Raw genomic sequence first — 16,884 nt, 5'->3', positions numbered from 1 at the left:
ATTTCCAGCCACACTCATTACACCGAGGCTTTGAAGACGGGGATTTATTGAAGTGTATTGCATTGCTCATTATTTAGTCACCTTTACGTCCAGATTGATCTGTGAGAAAAACAGCAAGCCTTTTCCTCACCCCACTGATCTCATTTGCATGGACTCCTGACAGCACCAGATTGCATTACAAAACCGCACAAAGAAAGGACAATAGAGAGCGCGCCTGTCCACCTTTCCTTTTTAAGCGCTAATAAGCTTTTCTTTATAGAAAGGACAAATTGAGAAACATGGCTTATAAAATGACAAAAGAAAACAGCATATGCAATGTAGCGCTGCCCACATCTATCTGTATGAACCGTAATGAATGCTGATTGGGCGTTCCTCAGAGGTCGCCGTGCTGGTGGAAGCATCTAAATGAGGCCTTTTGCAAGAAGAAAGTCACACGGTGCAGTTAGTTTTGAGGATATATTGGAATGAGTTGATAATTTGTCCACATCAAGTGATTCAGGGGACCTCATGTGGTTTGTTTTCTCGCTTTTTGGGAAAGTTTGTCACTTTTTGGATGACTCTTCATGTTCTTTGCTAAAAATACTTGCAGAGGGTATTAAAACAAATGTGTGAAATATTTCTTCTGCAATATTATTTCCGCAGGTTGTATCACCTGTTCCCTGATGTATCTAAGAGAAATGAGATTAGGACATCCTAATCCTAGATAGGAATAATGTGAAAAATCACTCAGTTAATCTCAATAAATCGTTTGTGATGTCATTAAATGTATATATCAAAGGTCAACCTGATTGGCTAAAAGGCAGATCGTGAAAAATTGACACCTGCTATTGCCAACGATTGGTAGAAAATTCTGCTTGGTGTTAATTTTGTTTCTTTTACAGTGCCACCAGGCAAAAAAATACAATTATTATTTCCCCCAAAAGTGACTACAGCCGTGCTCAGATTTATTAAACAATTCACAGCACCGATCGATTGAACCCAATATTGAACATCTCAAATGTTTCCACAGCGTCCACGGTGAGTGAAAACGGAAGACGGGGCTGCCTGAGGCTGAAAGTTTTCGTCAGACCTTCGAGTAAGTTTTACAAGCCCCGCGGGAGTCATCCTGGAATGGCTTCTTACAAAACGTGGGGCGCGATTGCATCGTTTATCACCGCTGCAAAAGCGCAATGAGTTAAAGATGGTGCCATGACCCTGACAACACCCCGTTTTATGTTTCTCCCACAGACAACTGCGATAAAAGTCACGACCGCGTCGTCAAGATCAACGACGGAGATGTGAACTCTATAGAAAATAATAACGGTTCGTATGTCAGGGGCATTTTTATTCAAATGTTCAGAGAGATTCCTTTGCACACATGTATAATCCCACACTAATCCCTCTTTTCCTCCTCCGTTTCTCAGATGGGACGAGTCATGAATCTGCCGAGCCGTCCCGAGGAGATGTGAACGGCGTGGGGTGCGTTCAGACTATAGGGCCTTTGTTGACCTCAGCGCTGGTTCTTCTGGTTTCCCTCTCAACATTATAGCATCTGTACGTGCAGTGACGCACCTGAAGCATGATACGGGACTCGTGAACGAGCACTTTTAGCAAACATTTGAGATTGTCTCTCGCTAGCAAAGTAGTAGCGGAAGATACTACAAGGCTTAAAAATGTTTCTTATCCCACAGCGATATGACTGGACGGTTTACAGTAAGCCCCACCTCACCAAAAACCTCTCTTATATACACAATAAACCCACAAAAATACGGCACATAAAAATAGGTCCGTGTCCTCTAAATGCCCTGTATGTAAGGGCCTTGAAACCGGGGGGCAGTGAAAGAAATACTTTTTTCCTCGCCACAAAGACTGCTTTCAGTGTTGCCGTCCAGAAGAGAGAAGCAACCAGGAGCTTCTGTCAATAAAAGGACTAATTATGTGCGAGGAATCTGTCTCCTGTTGCATTGTGGGTAAACTTCATCACAACGGACTCAACCGCTAACTTCAATAGATATCAAGGCAAACTCCCTCGAATGAAAGGGAGCTTTTTAATATCTAAACCAGAGGAGTCTGCGCGGACTCAGGTGCTCAGGTGAACAGTGACACATTTTCGGAGAGTTCTCGTAGATGAAAAAAAGAAAAGCACTCGTTTTGTACATTGTGTACAGGTGTGGGAGTGAAAGGCAGGCGCGGCGGTGATGAAGTAAACAGCACGATTTAAGTGTAGATGCCAAAATTGACATTTTGTTAGCAAGTACGGAGCCTCGCTGATCAACTGTTTGAATGAATATACTAATTTGTTTGGTGAATCATCATTTTCTTATTTATTGTTCAGTCTTAGTGCTCTTGACACTTGTGCTAGCGGATTCAGGAGGAGAGGAACACAAAATGCCTAACTTCACATAACTTATCTCTTTCTTTAAATGAATAACAGCATTGCATAACTTTCGATTATGGACTGATATTTTAGTGAATTATGTCAATCCTTGAAATGACATCAGGGAACATTTTTGTTTTGGACCGATACCACGTTTGCAATCCATATCTTGTCAGTCAGGAAGGAGAAAAATGTTTTGTAAATGCTTCCTGTGGTTTTCCCTCAGAGTAATACAATGAATAGCGTTAGCGTTGTCATTTGGTCCGCAAGATGAGCTCATATCTTTGCCAAACGAATCGTTCATTTACACATAATGTATCAAAAAGGATTCTTTTTTTGTAAGCATGAATAATGAAATTATTTTCCCATATTCTAAAGACGCAATTCCCACGTGGACTTTTCCTAATCGAATTACATTTCAGCCGCACGTTTGTTTTGTTCTTTGAAACCGCGTAAACTTAAAGCCCACGTGGGAGCGACTTAAACAAGTAGCAGAACGCTGACAGAACGGCTGCTTCCACCCCGGTGGCATCTGACGCCCTGACGTGATTTAATAGGCTCTTTGATGTTGTCCAAAGTGCCTGGCACGCAGACCACATACTGCGAGGCCTCATGTGGGTTATTTCTGGAATTAAAAAATTGACTGCGGCACGGGAGAAGCGCGGTGTCCGGTTCGGCCGCGGGCTAGCATTACTCCCGTGATCTCGGGCAGACATGGGGAAAGATGAGATCTCCTGCTAGGATCAATAGTGTATGGCCTTTAGAGACACAAAAACAGGGTAAATATTTTCCCCGGTCCCTGTACACTTGCTTGAATGGTTTTCACGCACCGCTAAAATCATTGGTTGTTTTCTAGTCATATCTGTGTCTCCCCTGGACTGAGCACATTACTGTAGCGTTTGATTTTAATATTATGTGGCTGTAGGCATGCACGTATCCGAGCACATGGGTTCTGTGAATGCTGTGTTTCGGGAAGTCACGACCATAATGTTTAGGAACAACTGGTTTGAAAGAAATAATCTTAATATCAAATACACGTTTTATGGAATGCAGGGGGGTATAAAGTACTTGAGTGATTATACTTCATACTTGAGTCTCTTTTTAAGGAATTATTGTTGAACTCTTTCGCTTACATTTGTATGGAAAAAACGTACTGAGTTTTATTAAGAAGGCTACATATTTCATAGGCCTCTAATTAAAAACATCATACACTCAAATACACATTTTTAATATAATATAATAAAATGCTAACATTTTTATCTTCATGCATGTTTTTGGTTAGATACTTTAACTTCTACATGCATACGCACTTGACAGCGCTAAAACTAAACAAGTGTAATTTCTCAGTATTTTTACACCCCTGGTGCTAATTAACAGTTAAATGTCTAAATGTTTGTTAAATCAACACTGTCATTGTTAAATCATTTGCCAAACATTTTCAAGTCTGAAAAGCTCTGCTGTTGCACCAATAAGAAAAAAGGACTTTGCGTCGACTTCCTTTAGAAAACATTATTTTTGAAAAATGGCTGCAGCGTCTGTTTTTGTCCATGCGTTTCAGCACTAAAATTCCCCTTTGCCATTTGAGAATTTGAGGTCAAAGGGATGCATATGAAATGCTATATCATTCAGTTCTTGTTTTCCTGGGTTTTTCACCTCAAGGCAGTTGTGTTCCTATTTTCTCTCGTTGCGTCTTTTTATCCCTGAGATATTATTCAGTGTTAGACATAATTTTATAATTCATACCACACCTGCTGCTTCCTTCATACAGCTGTGAAGAAGGTATCTAAAGCACCATTTCCCTAAGCTCATTGGCTGTGTTGCCTGAATATTAGACTTTTGCTGTACAGTTACAGTTTCTGACGGTGCAGCACCGACTTGCATTATATGACACGTTTTTATATCTTCAAATGCCATTGTTTGTAAATACACTTGCTGGAGCAGCTCAAATAAATTACAAATGATTCAATAAATTTGTCATTGTTGTAAACGTTATTGTCATGTTTCTTTCTCGCAAAGACACCTCTTTATATTATATACTGTAGATGGTTTCATCGGACGCACGCGCCTGGCATAGTCTGTGTTAGTGTGGCTAGTAATATAACAATGTATTTTATATTTAATTTAGATTAATATTAGTGTACATTAATTGTATTAAATAAAATTAAAACTACTCAACAGTTATTTAATTACTTTTTGGGACGTCTACCGGAAGTTTAGTTTGGGCCACATAACGTTTGTTTATGTTGTCGCCGATGAAACGGTCTATATAAGAATTTGTTGATTGTTATTATTTTTTTATTTAACAGATAGTCGGGCTATGATATTTATTCTAAAGTTTATGAATAAACAGTGTGTTAAAACAACAAATTCCAGCACTTTGTCCGAAAAATCCTTATTAAACAGAATTGCATAGGGTTTGGAGTTTCTGTTAACTGATTATTCTGTGAGACAGAGGAGGTTGATGAACTCTCTCAAATGGCAACATTTGCCCATCGTTATTATATGCACTCCGGGGTCAATGATAAACTCCATGAATATTAATAAGCGAGTACAAGCTCTTGGGCATCGGCCAGTTTAAACAAGAACAGACTTGAGGGGCATTCCTTGGTGACAAGATGGTGAATGGCATCTTTTGTTCTTGCTGATTTGCCTTTAAATATCTTGTGCCTGTTCTATTTCTGTCCAATGATCTTAGAAACGAGCCAGACAGAATGTGGTAACAATAAACAACTCCAATCCATTTCTCACTGTGCATATCACATGATGCAGCTCAGCAGCAGTATATTCAGACTTTAAATTTAAACCGAGTGACCTGACAGTGTGTTAAAAGTAAAATGAGGTGATAATTATTTACCAGTATAAAGGTTTATTAAAAAAATGTTCGTTACTGTCTGACAACAAAGCATAGAGAATCGAAGCCTGCTGCTAAAACATGACCTTCACAGCACAATATGCCCACTTATTGGCCTCTTATATGAATTATGTTGCTTGATAACAAAAACAATTTTAACTTTAACAATTATATGCAAATGAGTTCTTGGTTGCTAAGGAAACTGTAATGAAAAATGATTTACCTCTGAACTCTGTTCAGCAAACTGATGTTCTTAGAAATAAAGTCAGTTCATGTTTCAAAGCTTGTTAAAATACTGCAAAGGTTTTACAGTTCTTTTGCCTAACTGAAACCTTTTATTATCCTCTGAAAAAAACAAGAACACATGAAAATATAAAATCTTAAGTGTGGTTTCTGTGCAGGGTGCTGATATACAGCATAAAAAAATGTTTTTGTGGCCAATATTCACTTAATTCTAAAATGAAAGAGTATCCATCTTTATATGGTCTATCTGCAGATCTATTCAACAGACTAAAAATAGCCCCACACTACAGCTGAAAGATTCATTCCTCCTTTCATACGGGGAAAGCTTGAGGCGGTGTGATATTTCCAAGGCCAGGGATCAGGCGAAAAATAAGGCCCAGTAACTGACTGTACATTTCTCAAGCTTTTAGGGGGTTGCTTCACTTTTTATGTCTCAGGATGACACATTAAAACTAGCATACACATTTTCTTCATTCAATTTTGGAACTTAAAATGCATTTTATGTAGCATTATAGATTTTAAATATTGTTCTGAACTCAGAACCGAGAGTTTGATGAATTATGATAAAAAATATAAATTATTAGTAAGTTAACCTGTCTGGCTAAAAACAGTCTCATATTCAAATTATGATATTAGGAGCATCAAAGTTTGATTTCAACTAATTTCACTATGGTTTTAATTTTTTTAATGGCCTTACTCATTCAATAAAAAAGAGATAGGCCTAAATGTTTTTATTTTTACAGAATGTTCTTAACCGTACGTAGGATGATTTTATGTTAAAAAGCAGTAAAAAATGTTTTAGTTGGCTCACAGGCATAGAGGCATGTTATGATTATCCAAACTACTAAAAAACGAAATAATTTTAAAAAGAATGTGTGATTTTAATTAGTGCTGTACAACGATTATTCATGAATAATCGAAAGCAAAATAAAAGTTTTGTTTACATAATATATGTGTGTGCCCTGTGTATAATATAAATACACACACATGCATGAAGAAATAATAAAATAAGAAATAATAAAAAGATATATGTATATATTAATTTTTTAATATAATATAAATTACATATAAATATAAAAATGTATATACATGTAAATATTGCTTAAAAATATACATGCACATGTATGTATTTACGTATATATACATAATCCTTATACACAGTACACACATATTTTATGTAAACAAAAACTTTTATTTTGCTTGCAATTAGTTGTGACTAATCGTTGTACAACCCTAATTTTGATATTAAAACTCTCACGGGTTGAGTGACATAACAGTGACAACTACTGAGTGTAACTGCTTGTTTATCATAAAGACAACAGCGTCAACAGCATGCTTGATATGAATAGCATGTGAAATCTAAAACAAAGAAGCACTTTTTAATTGCGCATCAATCATAAAATGACGTGTTAAAAAAGCATTAGACTGTCATGTTGGTACGCAAATTAAATAAACCATCCAGAGTGTGGAAAGTGTTTTTAAAAGTTTACTTTCTAGAGGACCAGAAGTGCACATGGTTGAAGAAACAGCCTTTACTGTGGTCAGCCCGCCTTGACAATCCAAGTTTTGCAGTATAAAAAAACTGAAACAGATTAATAATAATTTAACCATAATTTTCCTTAGTGTCTGATATTTTACAGAAAAAAATACGTAGGCTTGAGATGTGGTAAATGCAGCACGTCTATCTCCAGCATTTCTAGGAGTTGTTACAGATAGAGACAACCCGTGAGAGCACCTGTCTGATAACATGCAGGCCCCACCGGGCCGGTTCAGCATCGGGACAGCTCAATTACAGCGGTAAGCAGAGACAACAGAGCAAAATGAAACCAGATAAACATTACAGTGTCATATGTGGGACAGGGAGGAAAGCGTCTGTGTGTGTGTGTGTGTGTGTGTGCGTGTGTGTGCGTGTGTGCGTGCGTGCGTGCGTGTGTGTGTGTGTGTGTGTGTGTTCTGGGGTGAAGAAGATGTCAGGCTCTCATTCGGAAGCTGTTCTCAGGGGAGAGCTGCTGTAGGAGGTCCTGTGAGCAGATGCATGTGCTGGTATGTTAGCTTGAATCCAAATAAAAAACGATCTCCAAACTCTACAACACAGTTTCCAACACTTTTAGTGGTTTAATTATTTTAATTGCAGCAGGAGGAACATTATCTTGTCTGTTTAAACACTATATGGTTTGTTAATGTTCTGTCTAAAGCTTTGTATAGAATCCCATCCCGCAGTTGTGAACCTTCTGTTGAAGTATACATGATTGATTTCTGTTACTTTCAGTAGCCTTAGTAAGTTTTGCACACTGAGTTTGCTAAATTAATGGAAAGTGGAACTGCTGTTTGCATCAAAAGAATCAATTTGGTTAAATGTTACTGAGGTTTTATTCGGGTCTAACTACCCAGAAGCTAATTTAATCGCTCAGAGGTTGCTCTTTCATAACTCAGGAGATTTAATGAAGTTCTCAGTCGTTTCGTTTAAGTATCAACTTTGTCTTGGACGTTTCTCCTGAAATTGCCTCGGAGAGATAGAAAACAAACGACACACAAATACAAACGAGAGCATTGTTGAAATGCATTAAGAATATGGAGCTATAAAATGAATGTAGATTGTTTTGTGCCATACAGCATCATTTAGCTTGTGAATATATTTTCCACATGACCACAGGTAGTACAGCAACAATAACACTAATAACGCCCTTGCTCAGCGTTAGAAATATAACATAGAGTCAGGTTTCTGCTTTAAAGAAACCAGGGAAGAATCAATTTTGCCATTTCGCTCATTTCGTTTCGTTCCTTGAACTGAGCACACTTTTCCTGTACAAGCATCTGATTAATGAACGATCTCGATCTTTATTATGGTTACCATGGCACAAGAGAGAGAGCGAGAGAGACTGTTAAAAAATAGCACTGTCAGAGTTATACATATTGTTTTCGCTCAGCCAAATAGTAAGGCGTCATGACAGGATGGAATTTAATCATGTATTTCGAGCCTGACATAATGACCCGACCATGCATCTTCTCAAACCAATGCCATAACCGTTGCCAATTCAGGGATGATTTAAGTAGCTAGCAACTTTTCTCTGCCAACTGTATGCATGTGTAATTACGTGCAGATGGGTGGACTGATGAGTGCGGAGTCGCTCGTGCGGTTCTGGCTTTGCGTTGACCAAGCGGCCAGATGCATGTGAAGGATGTGGTTTTCGGGCATGAACCTTATATCATTATGGGAAAAGAGCATGATGTTTCCTCCATTTCTATCTTGATTTACAACAATCTGAATTTTCCTTCTTTCAGATGTAGAGAGACCAATTACGTCCCGTAGGAATACGTTTGGTAAGTACTGTTTCGTGGGTATGCTATAAAATACAAAAAGGATAAACCTAAATGACCTCTCGCCGTCCGCACGGTACACACTTGTTAAAAGATCTATGCGGCCCTGTCCCGGGAGTTATCGGTTTGCCTGGAAATACAAAGTGCTCTGTGCTTTTCGCACAGAGAGGTTTAAAAGCATGTCATTTACTTAAATCTTTTTACCACTTTGAGAGAAAGCGAGCTGCAGTGTAAAGAATTACCGTGAATCTAAACATTTCGCAGGAGATATTTCATCCTCTCCTTAGAGGTCTTGATTTAAACACACTGTTGTTCACACAGTCTCTCAGCTTCACTTTTTCCATATGCCGTCTCGCAGTGCCAGATTATCTAAACTCCTGGAGACGCCTGAAATGAATATTTCTCTTGGCTCTCGACTTGTCAGCATGAAATTAGCCGTTCGCTAAAATAACGGCCGGTGTCAAAGTTGCACGTTGTCAAAGGAATCAACCGTCTGCCAGTTGGAGAGAGGTGTGAGAAGAGGGAGTCACCCTGCTGTCTTTCATTTAAAACAGTCGCTCTTGTCTCAAAGTGTGGTACACGCAAGAGGTCAAGGTCTGGCTTGTTAGTGTGCTCCCTTTAGCCCCTGCTGGTAGATGAGGGAATTACACCATGTGGTAAATGAAGAGTTTATTTGCAAAAACGGATAACAACGTGTGTTTTTTATTATGTTATCATGTTTTTATTGTGTTTTGTTGTGTTAGTTAGCTGTATCTTTTGAGTTATTATCACTTAATCAAAACAACCCAAACGCAGTTTGATTCATATTAATTGGAATGCAATATATATATATTTTTTTTTAAATCGAGTGATCTGTTTTTGCAAATAAACTTTTCAAACAGAATGTTAATTCATTAAGCTATGAAGTCTCATTGAATATTTATTTTATTATTTTTAATTTTTGCAAAAAAACCTATTTATTAAAAATTTTCTAATACAAGGTGATTTTCAAATGTTTAGTAATGGTATTAATGTTTTGAATTAGATTTTATTTTTATACTATTTATGTTTATTTCAGTTTCATTTTAGCAATTTTGTTATTTACTTTTGTCATTTTTTATGTTGATTTTATATAATGATTTTATTTTTATTTTAGTGTAGTTTTTTTAGTTAATATTTTAGTGCTTGTTAATTTTTTTCCGAATTATCGTTTAGTTTTTACAAATAATATTTAATTTCAATAAACAGTATGTTTCAATAGTTTTAGTAAACTATAATAAAAACCTTGATGGTGAATGTTTACCAGTGCATGAAGTTTTATGGAGGCTTTTATAAAACATGAAAGGGACTTTAATGTTATTTCCTGTCTGTTGCCGTGCTGCCATCAGCCAATAAGAATTATCAGTGCACTACAGCTACGGCTCTCACTAAATCCTTGGTGTTTCGAGTCAGATCCCTGGGCGTGGCTTGTTGGTTTTGACAAAATCCTTGGTGTTTCGAGACTTACTAAACCCCCTTACCCTAACCATATGTGGACTACCTATGGTCTTTGAACGTGACAAAAAAACACGCCCGCGTGATGTCGTCTGACTCAAAGCACCAAGAATTGGTCACGTGCATGGCATTTATGACTCAAAATTGAGTGGCCATGAGGAAAGATGGCAGATTTTAGATTGCCTATGTAAAATATATGTCTAACCTCAAAATAATAATTTAGATGCTTAAATTATATTTTTCATTTTAATGTGTGGAAAATCATTGTAATTCTTTCTAAATGTAATACATGTTTGTTTTTAAATTCTCCGGACGGGCCCCGGGATTGAGAAACCCTAAAAGTAGATCACTCACTGCCTCCATTAAATATACATCTGTTTCTTTTTAATTTATTTGGTAGACATCAATACTGCAAAACTTTGGACAATACACAGAGCCCTTTCACACACAGTAATGCTAACAAGGCTTGGACTAATTTCATTTTCTCAATTTGGTTGCTGATGTCCGGTACAAGCGCAAGCTGCACGCAGCAGTGAAATATTGAATATTCAATAATGAAACAGCAATGAGCGATGACATATCTGTTTGCATGTGGTTGGCAAAAACCTAGCGAGTTATTAATCGCGTTGCAGATTCATGGAGGCGTGCTCAAATTGTGTTGCATGTCAACATTTGGCTTCCCCCACCCAAAACATGTGCTCCAAATGAGGCTTTTAATGTGTTTCCCTGATATTCCAAGAGAACAGCAGGCTCTGATGGAGTGCAGCCTTCAGATTGGCAATGGGTCATGAACCATAGTCAGAGGAGAGCAAATAAAATCAATGCTTCATTCATCATCGCTAACCTTTACTTACGACGTGGGGTCGCCTACTTTATGTCAAGACTCCGGGAACCAAATATTGGATACAACCCATCAATATTTATGAGTACTTTTAAACGTATTTCTTTATAGAACATTACGTCAATATCGTGTAATTGCTCATTCGGATAAATTTATGATGGATTTTGGGCCGGTTTATGTACAGAATTATGGCTCGTAGATTGTAGTTCTTGCCTTAGGTTTACCAATAAGACCCCAATCCAACACATAATTCTGATTTCATGCTCAGATTTGCAACACGGTGTCCAAATCATGTTCTGTTTTTTATCCAAGCCTACAGAAGCCAGCTGTGTTTAGGTCCAGACTTTGTACAGTGTCAACGGCGCTGGAACTTTGTCAAGAAAGAGATGTAATGAGATCTAAGGAGGTGAACAAACGTCCCTCTGAGATTTACTCCAGCCAAACGACGCAGGCTGACCGTAGCTCGAGCCTTCAGTCTGATTTATGTGCTACTTTATCTGATTTAATGAGCATTTCAACAATTAGCTTAGCCCGTATCAGAGCGCGGAGTGCTCTATCAGTCATGACCTGTGAAACTGCAGCTGTTTTTTTTAACGATGGCAAACATGGGGTTTCTTTTTAATGGGCGGATATCACAGCTCGGTCGCCGACGAGGCTCGTTATGTCATCTTGTAAAGGAGCCGTCATTTCTGTCTTTCCGCACCACAGCCGCTGACTTTTTAGGGGAATAATATGTCATCTCTTAAAATAGCCATCCCACGCTGCAGGTACGAGGAGTCTCCGCGGAGGAAGATTGGAGGATCAGCCACGAGGCTGCTTGTTGTCCCCGACGCGTCATTAGTAACTTAATCAAGAGGAGTTTGATGCTTCTTCAAGCAAAAATGAATTCAAAGTCCATTCCCCGGTGCAGCAAATGAGGCATGGTGTTTTGATTTCGATGGTCAATGCGCCGGGAAGGCACATGGCCTCTGTTGACATGTGAAGGGGTCGGTGAAAGATTTCTTCACCCCCTGTGCATATTGTGAAATGTAGTTAGGTGTAGAGCAAGACTTTGTTTAGTTCCACCTACAGACGCACGCATTTATTTGTCTAGCACGGTGGGGACTTTCCATCGACTTCTGCTGTTTTTATACCAAGCTAATGATATTTTCTAGCCTTGAACCTTCACACATTTTTATATTTTGATTAAAACGGTTTTTCTTATGGGTTTACAGTGTGGGTCGACTTCAGGATTTACAATCCTTTGGCAAAATCTGACCCACACACACTCTGTTCTTTGTGTCTGTAGAGAGGTGACAGAACAAAGGTTCAGGTGTACTGTAGATTTCACCTCGGATAGCCTTAAAAATAAAAAACAGCACACAGTCATAAGGTCATGTTGCTAAGCAACAACTAACATTTTATGTGACCGATTTTCATCTTGTTTCGTGTAATAGAGGATGTGCAGCTTTGCAACCTGTAAAGCAGAGAAACGAATCGTGTGTTCTTTGTCTCCCTACAAGTTTCATCCACATTCAACGTTCCGTTTTTCTATTTGAAGTGAAATTCAATTTCTACGTGGAAAATTTCATTCAACGATACAAGGTAACCTCATTAATAAAAATATGATTGGGAAACAAAATGAATACATATGTTAACCCATTCACATGAACAAAAAACTGTTCTGCATAAGATTCATCAGTCTAACAGTAATTCAGTTGTTTATCAGGCATGTCTCCCCAACTGGATGTGATTTAACGGTCTGATCCAAGAAGCCTGTGTAAATCTGGAGTTTCGCAGAGCATATGTTGCTAATAAAGGGGACGGTCTAGGTCTAAACCTGAACTCTTTAAACTGAATGTAGCTCTCGCTGTCATTCATAAGATCTGCATTAACTCTGTGAACAGTGAAATGCATTTTCGCACGTTCCTCTGCCAACGCGACATTTGATAATACTCGACTTGACTGACAACTGTCTCCAGACATTTCAAGTCTCTGGGGATTGCTTGAACTTGTTTTGCAAAATTGCAAATAGTTTTGGATTGAACAAAAATCAACCAAATATATTTGATTCATCATGCATTTTAATAAGAGCATGGTGAGCCACGTTTTTTGAAACATGTGTGGGATGTAGAAGCCGATCAGTGAGAGAATACATTTCACCCGAAAAGGAACATTCTGTCATCATTTACTTACCCACATGTCGCTTTAAACCCCAAATACAATAAACTGGAGCTTTCAAGCTTCAAAAAGCACCATAAAAATTGTCCATACAACTGGCATGACTTCTCTAGTGAGCACATCAAAGACATCTAGCGCAGATATCGAGATCTTTGGTAAATAGTGGCTATTTCCCCCAAAATGCTATCATGTGGCTTCAGAAGACTAGCACTTAGGGACCACTCTGGTGCTTTTGGTAGCTTTAGAGCTTCAGTCGCCATTCATTATATGTGAAGGATTTCTTCTTACGTGATTCAAGGAACGTCATACAGCTCACAATTTGAATCTGATCAGACATTTTTGATAATTAAAGTGTTTCAATTGCTTCTTCTATTAAGATCTATATTATATGAGTTATACTACAATGTATAAATATAGAAAAATGCGTACGATCTAAAATAATGTTATAATCAAAAACTAGCACATTTATCTGCTGCAGAGAAAAAAATACTATATCCATATCGGTCGCAGAGGACAAACTTGCCCTTGGATAAAATTGCACTATTTTCTTCCTCCTCGGTAAACACAGTGAGAGCCGGTAGTAAAACTATTTGACACAGTTAAATTAATCACATCTTCATGCCTCAGGCGCCCCATGTGAATCTCGGCATGGTACCGGGACAGACAGGATATTGGCACGCTTTAGATTAGCAGACAGAACAGGACAGTCTGTGTCAATGTCTGTCTGAAACCAAGCCCAGACGCAACATACCCGTGAACGCACGTACGCCGGCGTATAGATAAACATTCTATTTTTATACATGCCGTTCTCAAAGATAAATGATTTGGCCTCTTAGATAAATAAGGCCGTTGATGTTTGTTTGATTAAAATCGCACTCACTGAAGTCTAACCGAGGAGAGTCAAGGTTTACGAGAGGCCTACGAACAGTAATGATTCCTGGAAAAATCTCAAGGCTGACGGACACATAATAGGCCCGTTCTGCCTCTCATGTGGTGCTATCTGCGAGTGACTCATGCGCCGCTTAATCCAGTCATTCAACTCAGGAAAACCCGACGTTTTATGAAAAGCAAATGCTATAAATTATAGGATTGTCCAGCGCTTCCATTATTTATTTGATCTTCAGACACATTTTGGTTTCGGTAAAGAATTGGGTTGCAATTTGTGAGTGAGGGACGATATAATCTCCTGATTTTAGCTGGTCTGAAATGAGCAGTATTCTCAGAGGAAGGCTGTAAAACAACACATTGTGTCACAGATTAGACAAATCCATTAAGCTGTAATTAAATCACGAGATACTGCACATTACTGTTCATCCAGAGCTACGCTGCCCTTTATCAGGAAGGCCCTGCAGACTATTATTTGATTTATTTCATTAGCTTGTTTTCACTTCGCATCCTAAAAATAATGCACTTCTCATAGTTGCTTTTTATAGATTGTTTCTCTGTAGTTTTTACAGATTTATAAAAAGCAATTTTCACTTTTTTGCCTCTCAAGAAAACATCATCTAGCTAATCCATATTGCATCCCATGCTGTTTTTAATCATAAGCTTTAAGGTTTGGGTTTAGTGTCTAGTGTCTGAAAAAGCAGATATTTATATCAAAAGAAAAGTTGGCAAGCTAAAGCGTTTCCTTATGTCATGGTGCTTCCTTCCTAAATCTGCCCTTTAACCTGATGTTAGACTGGCGCTCTTGTCTCGAGCTGAGCTACCTGGTGAGAGGGCAAGAGTGTTAATTGTCAGATCACTGTGACCCCTGAGGCTTAGGTGTCTTACACATCCCACTTCACTGTCTTTTTAGATATACTGTCACAGTTTTTACTGCAGTGAATATTTCTCAGGCTGGGTTTAGTTTTGGAATTTCTGTATGAGCATGTATCTTAAAGTCTTGGCTACAAAATGATATTTAACTTGTATTGCGCTGTTGCCTTGGAAAAAGTACAAGACATGTTTTTACACTAATTGCGGTAAGTTGTCAAAGTATTGGTTTTGGTCAACAAATGTAGTAATTCATAAAATGCTGTAGGCTATATATGCATAACATTTATGTCAACATTCCCAAATCACGCATTTATAAAAATACCCAGAGCACACGGTTCATCTTTCTGGTATAAATGCATCTTTATTATAAAGTTGACTTTTGCTTGACTGTATGCCAATGTGGTTTTATTGTGTTCCCTTTGTTTATCCTAGAGATATAGTAAAAATGATACTGGACTTGAAGCATATACAAAACCCTTTGCTTGAAAAAACATACTTGGGTAAATGAACTTTGGACTTTAAACCTTCATGACAATTTTGGACGCTAGTTACCCGTGAATCATAGTTTGTGGCCTACTCACCAGAATCAAAATGCATTAAAGCAGAGCTACCCAAACTTCAGAGGGGTAAGGCCCCCCCACAGAAATACCAACCATTTCAAAAAGCCTGCATTTTCTTTTTTGGTAGTAAAAAATACAGAACAAGACTCTTTAAATAATTACCAGTTTGTAAAGTTTCATGTGAATTATGTGCAATCCCACATAAACAAATACTGTATACTATAGTAAACTGTAGTAGAAGGTCTAGATACTAGTGTTTTGAACATTACTATATTAAATATTACTGTACAGTACAGTTTATTAATTTACTACAGTAATACTTTAGTAAATACTATAGTATACTGAAGTTGTTTTATATAGGCTTCCACAAAACTTGCTAATCATATTATGGTGAAGGCAAAAGGATAATAAATAGATTGTATTTGTAATCCATTATATTGCATACTATTTACACATGACATCAAAGTGGCAGAAGTGACACAGTCAGTGGCAGTGCAGTAAAATGTTTAAAAAATAAAACTTATTTTAGAATTTTGATGTAAACTAACCCACTGCTCCCCTGCAACACTTTGGGAAGCACTACATTAAAACATTAGTGCACTTTAACCTTTTCTATGACGTTAATTCCATTTGTCTTCATATACAGTCCGTGCACAGTCAGTTTAGACATTAGTAGACACATTAGGACATTTACAGTCTCTCCGTGTCCAATCTCCTACCAGGTGGCTTGAATATCCTGACATGTATACGCTATACGATAACATACATGTTCAATTTAGAACGGCGCATGCTGGGGGGGTAGATAAATTGAGACAGATTAAAAGAAATAGGCAATTTTACAGAAGACAAAATAATGAAAATAAACGAGAAACTCTACGGTCATTTGCGCACACGTCCAGAATTCCTGGCAAAGCGTGTCATGCGGTTGTCTCTGCGCAGCTAATAAATTCACCCCTAACAGTAAGACGCTGATGGCAGGTTTCCCCTTGCAAAGCTCCTGCCGCACATTAACTTATAAGTACCCGACACATGGAAATTGGCTTTTACATTTTCTGCCCCTCTGCTCTTGTTGGAACCTATCCCAGACAGATGTGTCTTTTTGAAAGATTACACTGTACTGCAAAAAAAATCTCCATTAGAATCAGTGGAGATGTCAGGCAGATATTAACGGGTTAGAGGTTACAGGGATGCAGGGTGCTTCTAGATCATTTTATGATTATTCTTTCACTGCCAGGATTATTTTCAGGGTACGAATTTATTGTGGGCTAGGAGGTGCCAAAACATCCCAGGTGTTGTTTGGAAATACCATCTGTTTCATTCATTT

At 38.0% G+C, this 16,884-nt stretch overlaps 1 protein-coding gene across 2 annotated transcripts in view; it reads left to right on the top strand.

Annotated features, from left to right (window-relative positions):
• The window catches only part of efna5a (ephrin-A5a), a 53,300-nt gene extending 48,970 nt beyond the window's left edge, over positions 1–4,330 (top strand). For both annotated transcript variants that reach the window (XM_057360186.1, XM_057360187.1), the window contains exons 3-5: positions 1,010–1,075; positions 1,228–1,302; positions 1,404–4,330. In XM_057360186.1, the coding sequence (XP_057216169.1) occupies positions 1,010–1,075; positions 1,228–1,302; positions 1,404–1,528 (266 nt within the window). In that variant the 3' untranslated portion in view covers positions 1,529–4,330. The remainder of the gene's footprint in view (positions 1–1,009; positions 1,076–1,227; positions 1,303–1,403) is intronic.
• Positions 4,331–16,884: the final 12,554 nt, after the last annotated feature.

This window comes from Triplophysa rosa, linkage group LG19, assembly GCF_024868665.1.
Source record: "Triplophysa rosa linkage group LG19, Trosa_1v2, whole genome shotgun sequence".
Taxonomy (NCBI): domain Eukaryota; kingdom Metazoa; phylum Chordata; class Actinopteri; order Cypriniformes; family Nemacheilidae; genus Triplophysa; species Triplophysa rosa.
Note: the sequence above shows the minus strand (reverse complement) of the source record. Positions and strands in the feature narration are given on the sequence as shown.